This window comes from Apus apus, chromosome 5 (assembly GCF_020740795.1).
Source record: "Apus apus isolate bApuApu2 chromosome 5, bApuApu2.pri.cur, whole genome shotgun sequence".
NCBI lineage: Eukaryota > Metazoa > Chordata > Aves > Apodiformes > Apodidae > Apus > Apus apus.
The window spans coordinates 48113391-48135341 of NC_067286.1; the positions used below are offsets into that span (position 1 = coordinate 48113391).

General features: G+C 45.7%; 1 protein-coding gene across 3 annotated transcripts in view; it reads right to left on the bottom strand.

Moving 5' to 3' along the window:
• The window catches only part of FOXN3 (forkhead box N3), a 209941-nt gene that overhangs the window by 121042 nt on the left and 66948 nt on the right, over positions 1-21951 (bottom strand). For all 3 annotated transcript variants that reach the window (XM_051620661.1, XM_051620663.1, XM_051620662.1), the window contains exons 2-3: positions 13842-14070; positions 10595-11151 (exon numbers count right to left, since the gene is read on the bottom strand). In XM_051620661.1, coding sequence (XP_051476621.1) covers positions 10595-11137 — 543 coding nt within the window. In that variant the 5' untranslated portion in view covers positions 11138-11151; positions 13842-14070. The remainder of the gene's footprint in view (positions 1-10594; positions 11152-13841; positions 14071-21951) is intronic.

Below are 21951 nucleotides of genomic sequence, written 5' to 3' on the forward strand. Positions count from 1 at the left end.
CCTAGTGAGCAGAAAAACGGGATGAAAAAGCAAGTTCTTTCCTAGAACTTCAATACTAGAAATTGAAATCAAAGCTTTCCATATGAAAATTTTACATTTCTTCTCACACTAATGACAGAAAACCTTGTCTCTTAATGGAAAGGGTCATAATTACATTTCCACTTTTCCAAATTCAAAATTACTCGGGTCTAAAAGCCAACCACAAATGACATCAAAGCAGACTTGCTAAGCCAAGAACAAGGAACTTCATTCCTCCAAACAAAAGCAGTGTTGCCCAAAACACAGTGAAGTCTTACAGGTGTTTTACCAAAACCTGAAAAAACAAAAAAATTAGTAAAAGTGGGGGTGTTTTACTAAATTTTAAGTGCTGGTTTGTTTTGGAAAACACAAGAGAGACAGTTCAGGTTAAACTCTTTATTTAGAATGATCTGTTTAGACAAACTGGTAACCAGTTCCGGCAACAGAACATGTCTGTTCCAAGGAAAATTTTCAGAGATGTTCCACTACCACAGCAATTTGTTCTCCTGGCACAGAGATGCAAGCAAATGGAAAGCTTTGTGCATCAACCCAAATCGAGACTACTTTTTGCTCCCATTTTGCCTTCAAAGTGCTTGTATGAGCTAAAAAACAATGTGACAATGTAATGTTTTTTGTATATAAAATGTTTGTATACACACACATACAGATAGATACAAAAATTAATTCATTTAAGGAGAAAAGGAGGTGCAGTCTGAACAGTGAAATCCTATTTGTCTCAATAGCTGGGAGCTAGCACTGTTCTGAGTCTTCTGTGCAATTTGTCTCTATGACAGCTTCTTTCCCCTTTTCTCCCATGTAGCCAAAAGTCTAGAAAGTATTAGAACTTCATTTTAAATTGTGAAAAACAAATCTACACTCCTTTGCAACAGAAAGTTTTGCCTATTTAACCCTGAGCATTAAGGGGGAAAACATTCATCTGTAAAGAAGGAGGATAAGAGAGACAAAACCCAAATAAATTAGTGTGATAAGGTAATCATATAACAATAAATGCATTATTTTAATTACCAAAGCAGGACAAAACATTTTGGACAAGTTCACCTGACTGCTTCAGAATAAACCATGTGACACTAAAAATGCACCAGGATTTGTCTGATTCCCAGCCATCTCAGCCACGGCCTGCATCAAACTTGCCATCTCTCCCAACTAAAGAATAAGAACCTGCATTTCCTGTGCACACCATGCATTTCTTCCTACCTTAGCTATGCAGACAAGCCAACATATCACTTAAGACTATTCATCTACAGCTCCTTAGTCCTGAAGTACTTCAGGAAGGGTGGAATTATGTAAGAATAATATCATTATTCTCAGTTAAATTTATAAATAAATACAATATTTGAAGGAGATTGGTGCAGAACCTAATACCTTTTGACCCAGGAGCTCTGTACCATTTTCTCTCAAAGTCTAAGTGCAATTGTAGCTTCACCTGAGCCGGCAGCACGCAGTTCTTAAAGCTGTCAAACAAGCCTCTCCAAAAGCCTTTGAAGTGCTCCCAGGAGCAGTGAGGGTCTCTGGAAGTGCAGTGCTTCTGTGTTACGCTAGGGCTGGAGGAGGATGCACGCAGACAGCTATTTCAAGGCAGCTGTACTGAGAAGAATCTTGCAAATACAGCTTTTCCTGCATAGCAAGGACTTTATTCCTAATGATGAACCTTGCAAGAGCTATTTAGTTCTCCCCAGCAATTTACAGAAAACAGATCTAATTGCAAAACTGCTAATTTAGTACATTCTGTATCACTTAACCTTAATAGTGATGTTCATCCTTCCCCCAATCTAAAACCAGAGCATTTCATTAATGATTTCCCTATTTTCACTGGAACACACCAAACAAGCAGTGTGTTTCCACTCTCCACCCTAACAGGTGAGGAAAAGCAATAAAAATATGTAAATGAAAGCTTAAGATAAGGTATCAGAGTACCTAACCCTAGTCTTGCATTAACCCCTGAAGCCCCTGCAAGTTGAGCTGTAGGCATTGCTTTTTCAACTGTAAACTAGAAAAACATTTACAATAGTTTCTTCATCTCAATGAGTACTCTCCCACAGTAAGCAGCCATGGGATCTCAAAAATACAGCTTTGAAGAAGAGCCTAATTTTCTGCTCAGAGCTTGAAGGAGTCTGAATTCAGCATTCAACTAGATTCTCTAAGATAAAATCACATCAATAAGTTTCTGCTCCATGTACTGCCACAGACACTTTTCCATGCCACTGACACTTCCCCATATAGAAGCCTGTTCATTCCTCTGCTTACCAGCAGTCCTCTTTCAGCAAGCTACACCAAGTTGCACTGGCATTTCAAAATCCTGATGGTACTGATACTGGTAAATTGCTACTGTTCACTGCTGCAACAAAATAAAGCAATTCAGCATGCCATAGATAGTGTTTTGGTATCTTAAGTCACTGACTGAGGGCAGCAATTTGGTTCCTTTTCTACTGTAGCAAGGAAAAATCCACTCACATTTCAGTTCCTTGGAATAAATCCTATCACAAATTCCTACACTGGTTCCCAGGAAAATGTTTCCATAACACCCAGAATGGAATTTGAAGAACATAACTAAAGAATTAAAATGTACTGTCTTCAAAATTACTATTACAAATAGCTGAGTAAGATCCACAGACATAGTTTATGGCCACAACTGCTACTTTGCACAGTCCTCAATCTTAATTCCGTTGTTGTTTATTCAAGAATAAGTAAAAAGCAGCTCCTCTGAAGTCCAAATTGGTGAGAAAACAGAAGAAAACAAGTAATGTTCCAGGTTAAGAAGGGCCAATAGTGACCCATCAAAAACTGAGGAGGAAAAAAAGCTTATGCCAAAGTAGGATGGTCACTCCCCTTCTTCCTCCCTACCATTGTTTATCTTACATGACCTCTATCACTGACACCACTTACAGCTACAAGAAATTCAGGACTTTATGGAAGCCAGTTGAGTTGCCAGCAAGTAGATAAATCTTGTCAGCATCCAGACTGTTATAAATGTGCTTATTCTCCAGAAAAGATAATCAGTTTTATTGCCATTGCAATAATCTGCACTAAATGAAAAGACATGGCAGTGATGATGACCACGGCGTGGTTGCAGTATCACAACTACAGGATGTCTCAGCAGCTCCCGCCACTTGATCAGGAAAACCTGAATGCAGGCTAAGAGGAAATCATGGACATGATGGCATGAGAGAGCTAAGGCATCCTGAACTCACTTGTGTAATTAAAGGTGAGAATTGCTGTGAACTTCAGTCCCAAAGACTAATTCTGCTCAAAGCAGAAACAGCTCAGGAAGCTCTCACTAAAAGCACCACAGCTGAGGAAGGTGATCCTTGCCTTAATCTACCAGGCCAGTTGGTCCCAGCTTAGCAAGACTCTGCTGAACAGTGAGTGTCCCAGCAGGCATCCACAGAGCTCCTGTCCAACAGCAACAACACTTCTGCTCTTTCAAAAGAGCCACCTTTGTCTCCACAATTAAAGAAAATGTACAGTATTACATCTGTGCCTGAATTCTTCCAAAGCAGAGAAAACACACACAGGAATTATAACAAAGATACAAGACTGATATAAGCCTTCAAGGAAACACAGAGGATCCCTTCTACTTTTAAAGACATCAGAGCAAAAGCATTAAGGACAGGGACTCATAAGTGCACCTGAACAGACTGCCTGCATTTGTCTGCTACTTGTCAATTAAGCACTGCCAGACAATCAACTTTGGCACCTCCTCTCTCCCTGAGTCCACCTGTAATTATTTTCCAGTTCTGGAGGCTAAGCAAGTACCCTGCTTAGTACCCTGCATCCATTAAAATGGATGCTCAGGAGCATGTCTTGCCTAATGCCACAAGGGTTTCATGGTGATACCCCTGGACCAGCATTCATTAACAGACACATAAAGCACTCCTGTGTACGGGTGTACTCTGGCCCCAACATCAGCAAGGCCTGTGCTCAAACCAGAGCACAGCCCCACGATCCGTGCTTCCTTTGCTGGCAGTGACAACAGGAGTTCGTTAGCTCCCTGGCAATTAGGAAGAAACCTAGGTGGTGATGAGGATGTAAAGACAGCAGCACAGAAAAGACTGACAATTTTATTGTCATCCTTCCGTCTTCCGTAACAGCTTTTTCAGAGGATCCACAACACAGCTCCACTCAGAGCCACCTCTACTGCCAATATTAAAACCTTTGTGCAACAGAAAGAAACCGACTTTGAGAAAATTGAGAAAACACAGAAGTGTGTGTGTGTCTGTGTGCATGCACATACCTGTGCAGTTTTCCTAGGACAGTTTCATTCATGATGTATGGGCCCAATCTAGCACCAAACATTTATCTGACTGAATATACATCCAGCCCCAGTGCACAGCCTGTGCTATTGAAGGTAAGAGCATCCTCCGTTCCTTCCTTCTGCTGCTGCTGGTTCAGCTCTGAGCTGGCTGAAAGCCGCAGGCACAGTTTAGTTTCATGCCAGATTAAACAGAGCTGAGCCCACATGGCCTGTGCTGACACTGGTACTCCTTTGACCACAGTGACCATGAGCTAAGCAGGGAGCTGAAAAAGAATCCAACTAAATTCACCAACTGAAAAATAACCCAAATGAAACAGCCCTGGATCAGTTCAATCTTTCAGCAAGGGGAACAGGAGGCCAGGCTGGGCAGGGACCATGCCTGATGGTGGCAGCCCAGACATTGATCACTTTAAAACAGCTGTAAAACACCACAGAAAGTGACTAACAGAGGCCACTTGAACAACAAATAGCATGGTTCTACTTCTAAGGGAAAACCAAAAGAATGACTCCATCAGAAGAAAGACTCTCATTGCATTTAAACTTCTGCTCTCCTTTTACCCCAGCCATCACCCCACCACGCAGTCCTGCATTGACTCTACTTGCAGCTACCAGCCTCTATCAGGCCTTTCTTCCATCAGGAATAGCTTGTCTCCTCAGCAACCCCAACTGGAGATATTCCCCAGCCTCCCCATCATGTTCACTCCTTCCTTTGTGCTGGCACAACTGTTTGTTGTACTGTGCTGTGTCTTGAATTGGGGAATTAAGCTGAAAAGCAATGCAAGAAAAAATAAAAATCCAACCACATCTGATCTCTGACCAGATTGGTGATTTGCCACAGAAATGCAAAAGTTCATGTACCAGAAAGATGCTGGAGCAAACAGCCAGGAAGTGTGACTGACCACAGTTGAAAAATGGACTCATCAAGCCCACCACAGCCCAAGCCAACGGGTGAAGCGCAGCTCGCTCCTGCTTTCCTGTCTGGGCTCTTTCAGCACAGCTTGACACACTTTATACAGTCTTAGCTGTGGGTTATAGGCACAGACACCAGCAGTTACTCCAGTTTATTTAAGTAGCCAGTCCCGTCTGGTAGGTCAATAGCCTGTCAATGTGCAACTAAGACCCCAGTCACTCAGCAGGGCGCCTGCCATGGGCAAGAGCAAGATAACATGAATATCTTAGATATAGGGTTCAGAGGACTCTCCGGATATTGCCAGCTCCTCATCACTACTTGAAAAAAGAACTGCTTATGCTTTGTACAGCTCTAAACCAGTTAATACAGGCCAAGTCCATTGCAAAGAGTAAGCTCTGATGTAAAGTCAACCAGCTGGAAGCCAGTGAAATGAAGTATGTTATTTGCATGCACAACTTTAGGAAATCTATTATTTAAATATTCTGTATCATTTCTTGGGTTTGCACTTCAAAAACAAAACTGAAAGGGTTCAAGAAAAGCTCTCCAGAAACCATCTGATATCTGGAAACCCCATATTATAGTATGGTTCTAGAGACTTTGATTGATCTCATTTCTCAAAATACCAAAATTCCTAATACTAGACAACTTTATAGTGTGACTAACTAGGGCATAAGAAAACTGATTTCAAGTTAAGCTAGACGAATTCCAGCTTAAAGCCACAACATCTCCTTTTATCAGTTTGGGAATTAACAGTTGGATCAGCCTATTTAGGACATTATTGTATTAATGGAGTCAACATCGTAAGTCTTTAACTTCAATCTGAGGAGCTGTTCTGTTGTTTGGTGTGGGATTTTTTTTTTTTACAGTTTAGCTCCAAACTAGCTATAAACACAGTGAGATTCTGATGCTTGTATTATTTGGGTCAGTCTAGATGATGACAATATTAAAAATGGAGGAGTTAATTTCTATCCCTAGAGTGCCACTGAGCTTTCACAGGAGATCTCAAATAATAATGTTAAAAGAGGGAGGACAGAGTCCCTGGTCTCTTGCCTTTGTGTATATGCAGATTGGATTAGGAGATTCTCGAGAAGAACAAGCAGGCTCCTGGTCCTCTCACTCCAGCTAGTACTTATCCTTCTGTAGGCTTTTACCTGTCAAAAGCCCAGACATTATCACATCACAGGAAAGATGCTGGCAGAAGGGACTCCTGAAGTCTCCTGTGCCCAGAGGGTTCCCTCCCAGGTGGATCTGCCAGATGCCTGGCAGAGTGCTTACGAGAAGCAGTATATTACACAGGGACAAGTTGGGCTCTGCAGCCCAAGGACTACTCGGCAGCCCTCAGAGCCTGCTCCAGACGGAGGAGGAGCCTGGCTGGATCTCCATGACCCAGTTATGGACCACTTACTTCTAAGAATAACTTTCACATCAAGCGAGGAGAATTTTCTTCTCCCAGCCCCATAAACATATCCCTTACCCTCCTTACATTTTTATTAAGACATTCCTCAGCACAAGTGCCAACAAACCTTTAAGAGACTTGTATTTCTTCTGCTTGCACACAGCCAGGAGCACGTGTGCATTTCCCTATCTCAGACAACACAGAGCAGACACAAAGAGAAACTCTCAGGATAGGATGCCCAAAGAAGCACAGACCAGGGACAAGACAGCTAAATAGCAGAAAGTGGCATGGGACAAGAGCCCCAGCTTCTCTAACAGTGGGCTGTTCACTGAGACAATAAAATCGCAGACAAGCCAACGAGGTCAAACATCCTTTCCCCACATGTGATAGCAATGATTAAGAAAGTTTGCATTCATAAAAGGCACAGACATATTGCATGCCCTGAAAATGCAATCCTGCCAGCTTTTACTCAAAGCAAGAATCACTACATGAATAAAATACATCTTCAAGGGGGGGAAAAAATAGGGCTTATAACTAAATTTTTCAACATACCCTCAGCTAAAGCAGCACTAGTGGGCACAGCTATAATTACAGCAAACCTACATAATGCGTCTGAACTAGCTTAGTCCTTTCCCGGCAAGCAGAGAAGCTGCCACATCAGTAACTCTGTTGCTAGGGCAACTGCTTACTTTCCATATCAACTGCAAACTCGTTGCTATGGAGACACATATACAAGAAAAATTCCTCTCTATAGCCAAGGACCAGATGGTAGGGAAGTCAGGGAAGTCATGGGCAAATGGGCTGTACTAAATGGGACACACACTAGAGGACATTTATATCTGTACGTTCACAATAGGATTAATCTGAATGACTGAATTCACAGGTCCAGCAGTATAAACAAAGCCAGGGAACTCCTCGTCTACTCCCATCATGTGATACTTCATACTCTGGCCAACTATTATTAAACTGCTGAGCTCCATGCAAAGAGGTTTGTACAATCAAAGGCTCAGCATTTTCCCTTCTTCAGCCCAGCTCTCTGTCTCGATCCAGAAAACCAGCCTCACCGCAAAGTTACATGAATAATCAGGCTTGCCAGGTAAGCCTGATGGATTGCAGAGGAAGTGCAATAGCAGCCGTGCATAAACAAATCTGAGGAGAAAAATGTCTATCCCTGGCATTCCACACCAAACTTAAAAGCACCGGGACAGGGCAAGTTAAAACTCAAGTGATGCAGCCCCTAAGTTTCCCCAATAAAAGGATCTCACATCAGGAAATGCAAGCATTGATATGTAGGTAGAAAAAGCTGCACACTATTAAATACATACATAGCCATGTGAATATAAAGTAGCGGAGCCCAAGATTTAGAAAACTGCCATGCAGAGGAAATTCAAACTAGAATTAAGTGTCCAGCAGAACTTTATTTTTAAAGAAACGATTACTTAAAGGCTACACAAACAAACACTAGAAAGCACAACTACTAGAGGAAAAGCTTCTAGCTTTTCAGTGTGTCAACACACATCAACCAGCAAATGCCTGCAATTCCCAGCACTGATTAACTCCTTCACCCTGTACTGTATGTTTCAAAGCCTATCTTGTTAGCATTTTATAACATGCCATTTGCTAAATGCTTTTTTTTCCCACATAAAACCAGTAAGACAGGCAGACTACAAGCCTCCGGTTTGCAGAATCCGGCTGCAAAGGGGAACAAGTGGCATGAAACGATTCCTTTTAGAGGTGAGTCCCTCCCTTCCCCTGGCCAAGTCCCAGCTCTAAACCAGGGAACCCTTTAAATGGACACTTTCTGTCTCAACAGCAGCGATGCTGGCTACGAGGTACTCAAATCAACCACAAGTGTGCATATGCACACACACAGAGGTATTTTTCAAAGCCAGCAGTTGACGTTTACTGCTTTCCAAGTCCACAATTAGCTGTCAAGCACCTGATTCAGCAATTCTGACCAAGAGCCAATTCTGTGCTCAGGACTCTGTCTGACACATCCCTTTGCCAGGACACAAGAGAAATCCAGCAGGGGATTTAAACGCCCTGTCTTGTTGCACTTCACATTTGAAATTCTCATCTCATTCACCTTAATGACGGCAACCTGCAGTTACTAGCATCTCCAGGAGATGGAAGAAAGTCTCTCTTATAACCTGGGATTTTCCAGAAATGAATAAAACCCCACCTCATTGTTCATACAGGCAAGGCCTCCCACCACACCTTGTTGTCTGGCTATGTAACCATGGCTCTAATCACAAATTCAAGACGTAGGTGACTAGTCATGCATCATGCTCCACCACTTCCCTGTGGAGAAGCAGCACACCATGGTATTGTTCATAAGTGCTCAGCAGACTGCCGGATATTTGACAGATAGACGTGAAGACAAGTTCCTCATAGAAAGGAAGCTGTAATCTAAATAGTCAACTTGCAAACAGAGGAAGAGAACAAAACATAAATGGCAGGGTTAAACACATGCCTTGCCAGTTACAATATTTTGGAGGTTTTAAAATGTATTCTGTGGAGGTTTCTTATAGTCTGGGACAGAATCATAAAAAAGTCTGATGTGGCACTGATTCTCACTTCCAAACAAGAATTTAAGACTCTGCTTTACACAAAACAAGGTCGAGTTCAGGAGCAGGTTTTTTTATCTCTCACACAACTAATTTATAAAAATACCAACACACAGTGTATGATCACAAATATGCAGACAGTGGATTCCAGGGAATGTCATTTAATATAAAAGAAAAAAAACATACAAGAGAGTAAATTGTTTAAAAAAGCAAAGCTCCAGAGAAAAGAAAGTTAAGGAATTTAAAATGAAAAGTTGCTCTTTTAGGGTAATGTATGACTCTTCCTCTAGAGTTACTTGAGCTCCTATTCCACACCATTTAAAGTTAAATCAGACCCAAAACAGGGAGAACAGCACCACCAACAGAAGTCGAGTTTCAGAGTAACCAGTTACAAGACAATCACAGCATTTACTTCACTGAAATACAACAGTTAAGTGTTGTATTGTTTCTGCCAGAAGAAAGTGTCCACTTTCCAACCTTCGGCCAATTCTAGAGACAGTCAGTGCTATTTATTTCACTGACCTGTGAAATTATTCTGCAAGCTGATATTTTTACCAGTTTTCTCATACTCTGCCAAAGATCCACCCAGACCACTGCTTCTGAAGATGGTTCCTTTTGAAAACTGGTATCTGTTCCCAGGCAGACTAAAGTGGTTGGTAGAAGGTTGCGCAAAGGACTGCGTCCTCCGCTCAGCTCGCTTCCCCATTCCCTCACACACAGCCTCTCCCTGCAGATGCCACTGAGGGATCAGCAATGAAACCAGGTGACACCAAGAGATCCAAAAGCAAAAATGTGCTCCCTAGGCTTCTGCCACTGCACCAGTCACAGCAGCTACAGAAACCCAGGGAGAGAATGACTGAAGTTTTGGTGAATTGTAACTTTCATCTTAGATGCCAGACCTATCTCCTCTCTAGCTTCTCTAAAACCTGCTTGAAGTGGAACAAAGCTTCACCACTAAAATGCAGAACTACTTCTGTTTGTTTTAAAGAAAGAAAATTTTTTCAGATTACAACACACATCAGGGAAAATGTGATGGACTCTTACCTAAGGCATACCCTTTCACTATACATTTGTATAAACCAAGAACAGCAAGCAGCCTATTTATAACATGATTACATTCATCTAGTATAGCTGGAAACCATTACCACAGCATGATAACTAAAAACAATATTTAACCACTATGCATGAAGACACCAGCTGGGGGAAAAAGAGAAAACACACACACCAAGTACTTTCTTACAGATGTCTAGACAATGAATTTTATAAAATCAGAATGAGCCATGCTAAAGAAATGTTTGCTCTCTGAATTTAATGAACTGCGTTACCAGGGACAGCGTTGCATATTCTGCATTTCACTGTTATGTACATGTTCTGGGATTAGCAGGTGAGTATTTTCAGAGGCAGATAGGTTTCCAGAGTTCCAAACTTACCTGACTTCTGTCTTTGTCCACTTTCTTGAAACACTTATTCAAAGATAGATTATGTCTCACAGAATTTTTCCATCCAGTGGGTGCATTTGCAAAATATGGAAAGTGTTCCAAAATCCAGTTGTATATATCCTTTACGGGCAGTCTTTTGGTTGGCGAGTCCTCAATGGCCATAAATATGAGGCAGCTAAAGGAATAAGGAGGTTTGCAGTTGGGGTTCTGCTTGGCATCATAGGGCATATCAGAGTGGGCAGGAGACGGCGGCGTGTCATCACCGATGTCCTGAACGGGGCTAACACTCCTTAACACCGAGTCCCCAAAGCTTTTCAGCAAGTTCTTGCTCTCATGTAACCAGTTCAAATTAGTCAGTTCTTCATCCTCCATGGCCCCTTTATCTAATCTGATGGCAGGCAAAGAGAAGTCTAGGTCCTCGTCATCATGAAGTGCCTTTGATAAATCACTTTCTTGGTAACGTTGGCTCAATCCGCTGGGAACGCTAATTCCTGAGCCCTCTGGCTTCTTACTGGGAGGCATGACTGGACCCATTTAGACAGCAACTCCTGGAGAGCAAATCCAAAGGAAGAGGAGAAAGAAACAAAGTTAACTCATAAAAAGATACTGCATAATATTTTGACAGCTTTTCCCTAACTATTACTCGGCCCTTTGCCATCTGTATTAAAAATTAAAGATTCGAATAAACACTCATCCACAGCTGTTGAGTAAAATAATCTTAAGTCAGGGCAAGGGAAGAAACCTCAGCTGATAGAACAAGACAGTAATTCCAATACACCTCAGTTCTGCACATACATGAAGCTCCACTCAGGAAATCCTAAAGATATGTCCCTTGAATAAGCGTATCAATTTGTTGAATATTCTAATTGTATAACTTTAATCAGCATGTAAACTAGAAAAATTTTAAAATAAAATAAAAATCGTAGGGCTAAATGCCAGTTGCTTCAGATTAAGTTCAGCTGCTTCACTTTTGAGGACAATACAACAGCACTGTGATTAAAGTAACTTTGGCTAAAAGGCTGAGACAAACAAGCATCCAATCTGACTACAGTCACAAAACTCAGAAATGACAGCAGAACTGAAAAACCAGCAAGGGCGGAAGAAGGCAGGAGGGAAAGCAACACACAGTAGTTTTGGGATCAGGGCCAAGGCATGGGGAAACAAGTGCCAGAGGAATAGAACACTTAAAAGATGTATGTAAACACAGAAGATTTTTAACATAAGCTGCACTACTTTTCAAACACGGTAGAAAACAAGAGTCAGAAAGACTGCTGTGATGCTCAACAGCGGAGAGGTGGGACAAGCTGCCAATGGCACAGCATCAACAGACCCTGGGGGTATACCTGCAAGTGGTAACATTTGGGAGGATCTGAGCCCTTCAGAAGCTAGGTGAAGCTGGATGCCTGCTCAACTCAAAAGAAGCAGACAGGAGCCTGACAATTCTGCTTCAGAAGAAGACAGGATCCCTTAGCTTTTCCATACAGTAAAACTGCCAGGATTTAGGTCTGGAGATGTGAAGAGCAGTGAAATAAAAACTGGAAAGAGCTAATAACAGATTTTAAATGATGAAACTTCCTGCACAAACGTCGAACGAGAGCAAAACTATTCCCAATGTCTAAAACATACCCTCAGAAGTTCCTGAAGCCATGTAGTCACACAGTAAATACCATAAACAAAGGGAAAAGTACCTATAGGTATCAACAGAATCATCCACGTACATACAGGAAAAACGGAGCAAGACAGCCATTCTGGAAAAAGGAAAGGGCAGACTAGATTTTAGCTGTTACTAAAGGGCAAAAATGAAACAAGTTCCTTGGGTCTTCCTATAAACACTTTACACCAAAGCAGTCATTACCAAACAAGGAACCTATGGCACTTCTATGCACAGAAGCCCTTTAATACACACCATCAGCCAACAAGCTCAGCGACCATGTGTGGTTTTACACAAGTATCTGGAAGAGGAAAAAATACTGGGGCAGATATAAACACCGGGAGGCCAAACTTACGTAGGTCCCACTTCCTAGCTTTCAAAACGGCATCCAGCACAGCCAGAAGGCAAACACGGGCACGGCCAGCCCCCGGGGGCACCGGCACTGCCTCCCTGCGCCGAGCGCTCAACTTGGACTCCAAATGGAAGTTACGTCCCCTGAGCTTCTAAACAACAAAATTATATGATGGCTGACAGTAATTTAATTGTACTGTTGCCATGACAACTCGTTGCTCTCTTTCTGTTTAATTTGCTTATTTGCCAGTATACTCCCAAAGGGCCGTATCACACCAACCCCCCCCCCCCCGTTTTCTTTCTCGTTTCCCCTCTCCGGGCCGCGCTCCTCACGGGCGCCGGGCCGGGGCAGCAGCGGCCCCGCCGAGCCCCCTCGGGCCGGCAACCCGCGCCCGCCGGGAGGCCCCGCCGCGGCTGGGAGGGGTTCGCGGGGCTGCCCCCCCGGCAGCGGAGCCCGCCCGCGGCTGGCTGCGCCCGGCGGGGGCTGGCGGAGGGAACGCGAAGGGGGCCGGGGGCGGCTGCCGCGGCGCCCCGCCGCCAGACAAAGGAGCGCCGCTCACAGGAGGGCCCGCAGCTGGGCCAACACTCCTGAGGCGCTGCCAGCCCCGGGGGCCCGGCCGGGCCGCGGGCCCCGCGCTCCCGCCTCACCCGCCGTGCCCGGAGGGGGGGGGGGGCGCCCCGGGGCAGCCCCCCCGCGCAGCGCTCCCACCGTACTTGTCGCACGAGCGGGGGGGGGGGGCGCGTGGGGCGGGCGCCCATTGGCTGCTGCCGCGGCCAATCAATGGCGTTGCTAGGAGACCGGGGTTGCTGCGGGCGGCGCGCGGCCGGCGGCGCGCATACCTCCAATGCCGGCCAGATGTCACCGGCCCGCGCCGGCCCCGCCGCGCCGGGAGGGCAACTGCTCCGCGCGCCCGGCCCCGAGCGCCCAGCGCGCCTCCCTCTTCATGCGCGCGGGGGTGTGTGCGGCTGGTCCAAAGCCCTTGTCCGAGCAGCTCCCGGAAGCCCCCGGCGGGACCACCTCGGGCCGAAGGCGGCCCCGCGGTCCGGCCGAGCGGCGCGGCGGGCCAGGCTCGGCGGTGACACGGCGGCGCGCGCACCGCGGCCGCGCACCAACTCCTGGCCAAGTTGTGGCGCCGGGCCGGGCCGAGCCGGGCCGGGCCAGGCAGGACCGCGCCGCCCCCCAGACGGGCCCGCCAGCGCCTTGCGCAATCCCAGCGCACAACAACAACAACTTACCTGGCGGGGGCAGGGGTGGGCGGTGGTTTCACCGCGGTCCCTTCATGGCTCTGGCGCAAACTTTCATCTGACGGAGCCGGGCATCCCGCGCCCCCGCCTCAGCCCGAGCGCCGAGGGTGCCGCGGGGGTCCTGGCGCAGGGGGCCCCGCCGCCAGCATGGGGCCCGCCCCGCGCTCCCGACGGGCAGCGGTCCGCCTGGTGCGAGCCGAAGAGCGAGAAATTGTTTCCACTGCAAACAAAAAAGGCGACACATGACCAGGGAGGGAGGGGAGAGAGGGAAAACGTGGGCTGGGCCAGCCGAGACGGGAGAAGCCGCGGAAGGGAGGGCCGCCGCCGCCGCCGCTGGCGGGGGGGGGGGGGGGAGGGCGGCGCGGGCGGGTTCCTGCCGGCAGGCCGCGGGGTCCCCGCCTCGCCGCCCCCCGCTCGGGGCACCGGCCGCCAGCCCTCGCCCGGGGTCGCCTCCGAGGCGGGCGGGCGCCGCGGGCCTCGCGGCGGCGGGGTCACGGCGGGCCGGCGGCGATTACGTGGGGCTGGCGCGTATTCGGGGTCGGGAGGGAGGGAGGCGTGAAGCGCCCGGGGAGAATTCTCCGCTGCGGAGGGCACTGACTGCGCGGCCGGCCCTCCCCGGCGGCGGCTGCGCCCCCACTTGTCCGAGTCTGAGCCCCCTGCCTGTGGCGCGGCGGCCGCCGGTGACAGGATGACAGGCCCGGCCAGACCGACCCTGCTGAACTGCCCTACGCGGAGCGGCCGGCGCGGAGGCACCACCCGGAGTCTGAAGAGCAACGCGCCGGAGCCTTGCTTCCCCCGCCTCTGCAGGGGAGCAAGGGAGACATCTTCCAGCAGCGCACAACACCCCTCGGCGGGCAGGCGGCTCCTGCCGAGGAGGGCAAAACTTGCAAGCCCAGTGCCGGGCAACGCGCGACGCGGAGCAGAGGCCCCGGTATCCCCAGCGCCCGCCGGCCAGTTTCACATCTGTCCTGCTCGTTTGTGCTGGAGGCACGTCCTGCAGAGGGTGTGCAGGGCAGGGGATCGGGGAGGGCTCAGGGCACGGCGAGACTGTGGCCCCTGCTCGGGGCCTGTCTTCACACGGAGCTACCGCGCCGTGCTGCAGGAATCTGCGGTAACAGCTGGGGGGGGGGAAACACCTATTTGTTTCTTTAGTCTAAGGAAATTTGCTTTAGAATAACCCCTGATTAGGAAGAACGGTGTGTTTGTTTTCTCCCCTGCTACCATGCCTTGACACAACTAGTACCAAACTTGAGTAAAAAACCCAAAACTTTACCATCAGTTCAATAAACTGGGGGGAACTAACTTGATTTAAAGATGAAAAAAAGTTGCCCGGTCTAGACAGCACTAGTCAAATGTAGCCTCCCATATACAACATGGTTGATCTCGAGCAGCTGCAGTGATTCACAACACAACTGAGGTATGGCTGTCCACCCACAAAACAAGTACATAAAATTGTTTCGTAGCTGATCCACAAAAATCAAGGATTTTCGGCTCTGTGTAAACAAGGCTTGCAGATTGAGCACACTTCAAAATTAATTTTCATTTCAGTACAGAAACGGCCTGCTGCAGAAACGTATACACACAGTACAAGACCTTGCAAGCCCACACAGTCAATACTACCCCGCCTAACCAGGATCACCACAGTATCCTGCTGCACGTCTGTGTCCGTACTTGAGTTACTTCCCGAGGCATGGGTTCTCTCTTTTAATCTCTCTGAGACTTGGGAAATTCACACCTTTAGACAAGAGGGGCAACTACCTCATTCTCAAAGTGCAGGGCAGAAAAGCCTTCTGTTGATTCTCTCAAACTAGAAATTCCTGTCATAACTCGCTAAGACCTTCTTTTGCCCATAGCTTTCCCTCCCCTACCCAGTGAACTATTTCACATTGTTGCATATTTTCAGTAAGACATGCCAGCAGCAGGATAGAAGAAGGGTAAGAAAACCTCTCAGGCACTAGAGTACCACTGGTAACCAACTCTGCCCTGTGACTGTACCAGCCCTAACACTCCAACAGTTGGCAGACCATTCGTTTATACAGTTCTTATCTCATGGTCATTTGGTTTCAAACCCAAACTAAGTCGTAACTCCACCCACCTGAATTTAGTGCAAATGCTTCAGATGTTTTTCTGAGTGAATCAATGTGTCTATCAGCAAGAAAGGAGATTTATCATATTTATCATCACTTGTAAAAGTCAAGTGTCTTGAAACAGAATACCATGAAGAATTCAGCTAATAAGTATTTCTGAAGTGAGAAGGGGAAAGCCTTGTGAGATGCAGGGTAGTATGCAAATATTACACCCTGAATACATTATGTGTGCATCATCCTCAGGTACACTGCTCAGTTGTGTTCAAAATTAGTGGCAAAATTCCCCATAAGCATTGGTGGAATAAGATTGGTTCCAGAGTTTTAGATCTTTTCCTCTGCAGGTAGGAATTTCCCCAGAGTGCACACTAGGGATTACAGTGTGGGATCTCCATGAGACATTTGCCATCTAGATGGAAAAGGCAGCATGATGGAGTGCAGAGGCCAGCAGTGGGTGACGGAGAAGCCTAGGAGAGCAGGGGGACAGACTGCATGCCTGGCCAGAGGGCTGGCACTGGGCTCTCCACTGAGGCACTGCGGTGGTTCAGTCCCTGGTAACTAAGAGCCACCCAGCCGCTCAATCAATCCTTCCCACCCCCTCTCTCCCACAGTGGGATAGGGAGGAGAATCAGAAAAAAGTAAAACTTGTGTGTTGAGATAAGAACAGTTTAATAACTGAAATAAAATATTAATAATAATAATAATAATAATATGAAAAGGGGAAAGAAATAAAACCCAAGGAAGACAAGTGATACACAGTGCAATTGCCCACCACCTGTTGACTGATGCCCAGCTAGTCCCCAAGCAGGATTGCTCCTCTCAGCCAACTCCCCCCAGTTTATATACTATGCCTGAAGTCCTATGGTTTGAAATACCTCTTTGGCCAGCTTGCAACAGCTGTCCTGGCTGTGCTTCTCCCCAGCTTCTTGTAGAGAAGAAGCTGGGAGGACAGGGGCAGTAGGAGAAACTGAAAAAGTCTTTGGCTTAATGTAGGCATTGCTTGGCAACAACAAAAACATCAGTATGTTATCAACATTATTTTCAGCATGAATTCCAAACAAAGCTTCATACTAGCTACTGTAAAGAAAATTAACTCTATTCCCAGCTAAAAGCATCACAGGCTCCCCACAAGGGGCTGTGGTGCAGGGCAGCATCTTGCTGGCTCCCACTCACCCCTGAGCTCAGCAGCAACTGCAGCTGATGACTCATAGAGTGGTAAAACACCAGCAGCAAGGTGCCTCTTCAGAAGACTGTCCCCCAGCTTCTTTGACTCTTTGCTGGAATACTTAACTTATTTAAGAAAGGAATATAGTCTCACATGGCACCACTGAAAGAACAGTAACTGCAAGTTTAGAGACTAGAGCAGCAGAACATCTGACATATGGCCATCAAGTAACTCACCATAATCTTAGACAAGCCATCAAATTTATTAGGGTGTTGATTTCCCCATTTCTAAAACAGGAATAATACCAACTCATTTAGCAAAAGATCTGCAACACTGACAGATGAAAACTGTTTGTACATCAAGACCAAAGTATATGCGGTACTGAAGGCCAGTTAGAAGTGCCAACAGTGCAGAGCTGCACTTTAGCCTTGTGAGCTAATATGCAACAGTCTAATCTTTCCACTCAGATTTCAGAATACCAACTGCAGATGTTGCAGTATCTTATTTAATGAGGATTTCCAGCCATCTCCCTATAGTCCTTTATCTCTTATCCTCCTCTAGATTAGAATCGCTGATAACATCCCACAAGCCATCATTGCAAAAGGAGAACAGCAAGGGTCACCAGCTCTTTATCAGCCCTCCAAAGCTAATCTTCCCCCCTCAATCTCCATCTCCACTGGGAACATTTTCCTTTGCTGGCATTATGACCATGCCACATGACCTTGCTAAATATTTCTACTTCTGCCGTCTGACCTCACCAGTCTCACCATTCAACAGACCTGCACTTCTTATCCTCACCTTTAAGCCGCCATTCCTCACCTGATCTCCAGTTATCATGTCCTCATTGACTGGCATCCTTGTCAATGTTTATTTTCTATTCAGAGCCTAATTTCTTCCCAAAGTTCTGCTGCCAGTGCGCCAACTTGCTCATTTGGACTTAAAATTTGACATACAGCTCTACCCAAAAACCTCCCAATTCTGAAATCCTGATGTGCAAGTGGACTGGGCTGCTGCCCCTTGTGACCAGTGATCAGGCCCCTCATAGTGGGACTCATCTCAGGCTCTAACACTGAACACTGGCCATCACATTTTTTTCCCATTCTTTCCTCATGCAGAATGGCTGGTGTCCCCCATCCATCTTGCCATTTCTAAACTGTTTTCTCTGAGGCAATGGATTTAATCTTGTATGGAGCAGAAGCATGTTGAACACATTCAGGCACTATTAAAAACTAAATCATGAACACAGTATGTGTTTGCTCATGTCTTTTTTCACAGCTCCTGTTCCCAGCATTCTCTCCAGTCCTTCATGCAGAACCTGCAGTATGAACAATTCTTTATTTCCAACCACTCCAGACCAACCTGATTTTGTTGTCTTCGCTATGCCCACTTTTGGGGCAGAGAAACAACATGTCTGGATTCCCACTCGAACAGCCAGATTCTTTGCCTCGTAGAGGTAGCACACCTAACTGGCTGAGAAACAGTGCCTTGTTCCCATGAAGAAGAGCAGCTCTTGCCTTGCAGCTGCTCCAGGCGCAGCCATACCCTGCCTCCCTGCCCCATGTCCTTTACAATCCTGTGCTCCCTTTTCTTCTCCCACCCCAAGCTAAAGACATAAGCTACACAAGTAATGAAGCCCCAGCTTACTCCAGCTTACTGATAGGAGATCTATCTCTTGTTTATTCTCTTGAGAGCATGGAATCAGATTTACAAAGCATTTTCCCAATCTTTCATTTAATTATTCTTCAAGTTCATTTGCCCCAGCTGGCAAAACCCAACAAAACCAGAACTGAATCAGTGAGAAAAGGAGAACTAATCTGAAGCACTGTCAGAAGTGCAAGCAGACAAAAGTATCTACAGCATTTAGGCTTCACAAGCTAGAATATAATGAATTTCTGACAATAAAATGCAGAGTTTTAATTTAATAGTTCCTTTTTTAAAATAATGTATGCATATTTACGATCTTATTGTAGTTAACACTGGCTTGCAGCTTCTAAGAAAATGACTACGCTTATCACTACAATAATACACAGCTGGCAAGCTACCAGCAAGTGTGTTTCTGTACATGAGTGCAGTGGGAGGTGCATATCATGCACGCTAGCTTGTGCTACATACATTTAATAGAACAGATCAGTATGAGAGATGCTTTCCCAGTGTATGTGCACCAACATGTGAGCACCCCCAGCGCAAACCTAGCTTATACTGGTGAAGGGAAGCTTCTGCCAGTGCAATGTTGCTGGGATAAACATAACTTTACTGGAGTCTTCTACTATAATGGCTATATTGCTCTGAAATCACACCTAATCTAACACAGCTGGTATATTAATTGCAATACAATCCAGTATTACTGGTACTGTTGCAGTGTTTGAAGAGGCTGTAAAAGGAAATAAGTTTTCTGGATTTTAATGCACAGACTCTGCTATCTGTTGTACAGGTGTAATGCCACAAAATGTGGACTGGAGTTATCTCAACATTAGTATTCACCATTTTGCAGCTGAAGGCAAACTTACAAGTAATCAGGAGAACCAGAAATCAACCATATTTTTGTTCTTAAAAGCAAGGTGGAGGAAAAGCAGCAGCCAATGCTGCTTAGAAGTAAAGATCACAAGTTTTGGGGAAAACTATAATGAAGAACCAAGTTCTTTTTATAAAGTTCCCAGACTGTACTGCCAAATTGAATTTCTAAAACTAAGACAAAATTATTTCTGGAAAACATCCCAAGTCCTGCCTCAGCTTTCCTGAATACAAGCTGTTCATTTCATCAAAGACTTCAGGAATTTGTCTTTTATTTTTTGTATCTATGCATGCAAAATTAAGTTGCAACATGAGCTCACAGGTAATGAAGTTTGTGTTCACATTTCATCAACTGAGAACCTCGGGACCCATCACTAAACACAATTTGCTGTCACTAGTGTTGTAAGTGAGTAGACAATTTTTCTCCTCTGACTGTTTTGCTTGTGCCAGGTGGATTTCCTAGGCATGAATGTACTGAGTTCCCAGCTTGATTTCCAGCTCTTTGTAGCACAGGATATTCCAGAGGGTGCTTTCCTCTACTTACCACTTGGTACTACTCTTCCTGTACATTTCTTGAACATTGTTCCCAGAGGAAATCCTGTAAGATGTGGGTCCAGATTCCCAGACTGCGGCAACGCAGAGACAGCTACAAGAGCCTGCATGAGGTGATGCAGTGATGAAGCACAAGCACAGCTGACCTACAGTTGTGTCTGCAAAGGGATACTGAGAGGATGCAGATTTTGGGCAACAAGCGAAGTGTGATAAAATGATAAAGCAGACTTCTTTCCTTGGTGTGTTTTTAGTACTACACATCAGCCTACGAAACCCATCAGAAAGCAAGGAGCGGAAAGTTATGAAAAGTGCAGTGAAAGGACTATAAAGAAGCAGTAGCGTCTGCAGAAAACTTCTGCACTCTCCTCCACAGCCACAGGAGTGGCAGGTTCTGTGGCCAAACCAAAGAGCACCTGCCAGGCAGAGCAGGTAAGCATGATTTGGGAAGCAAGGAAGAAAGCTGGCAAAGGAAAAAAGCACCAATAAACTACCTGCATCCCATCAACAACTTCTGTTGTCACCTATGGCCACAGAACCACCCGCTGGCTGCCACATTCATGTCCTGTGAGGTAGGTTTCCCTGCAAGTAGCTTTTGGCTTGTCCATGGTAACAGAAGTCCATTATGATTATGGGCTGACTTATCCACCAGGGCATTAATTTATGCCGGGTCTTTTGGCACTGGTCCAGCCTTTTCTGCAACAGAAAACTTCCCTTAACAGCTGTGGTCATCTGGGAGGTAGAGTGCATCTGACTCCTCAGAATTTTTGCAGGCAAATTTCTCATTCCACAGGTTTCTCACAAGGATGGAGTGGGCCTTGGCAGCAAAGCACTACAAAATAATCTGGGGGAAATTTTTTTCTTTAAATCAGCAGCCCTGTAAACATTGATAGTTATACCTTCTTCTAAGGTTCAGCTAGTTCCAGCATAGTTTAGCACTTTCATAGGCATTTCAAGGATAAAGTTACGAAGCATGTTTGAGGAGGAAAGCCACTTTTATTGCTTGTTCGCAGGTAGAGGGTTTTACTTGTTCCACATCACTTGTCACACAATAGTCAGTATTTTTTTCCATAATGGAAAAAAGAAATGCAACATTAAAACAAACCAATATTAAACCGAACATCACATGTAACAAACAAAACCAACCAAACCAAAAGCTATTGCTGGAGAAACCCTGCAGGTTACTGGACCAGCACTGGGCATCAGAATGGAGGTTTCAGTAGAAGACAAAGGCCAGTCATGGCGGGAAGGAGACAGGCTGTCCTGCCACAAGCCAGCCAAGCCGTCCTTTTGCCGAGCAGTAGAACAGAAGGCCCATGTAACGACAACCGCAAAACTCATTTAAGCTCTGAAAAGGTGACTAATGAGCTCATTCATGCTGCCTATAAATTATTCACTACAACACTGACCCCACTCACGGCAAATGGCAAAGTAAACTTTAAATACAGGGATCCGCTGCCTCCTGTGGTGTCCGCTTCTGCCTGTAAAACTTTTTGCAATCAAACAGACACTTTGCTTGCTTCTGCCCCCTTGTTAAACTCACTCGGGTGTTTAGGCCTTCTTTTTTACTACCTCTAGTAGAGTTAAAGCAGCTTCAATGTATTTATTTCTCTGTTGGCAAGTCTTTTTCATTAGTAGTTGCAGGTAATCACGAAGTACTATAAATAGCTTTAAATTACATTCTTCATAAATTAAAGTCTGACCTCAAAATGAAGGCCAGGTCTAAAGGAGTAAGTAGGTGACAGCACATGCATGTTTATGAGAAGCAGCCCATCTTCAGAGTCTGTACTAA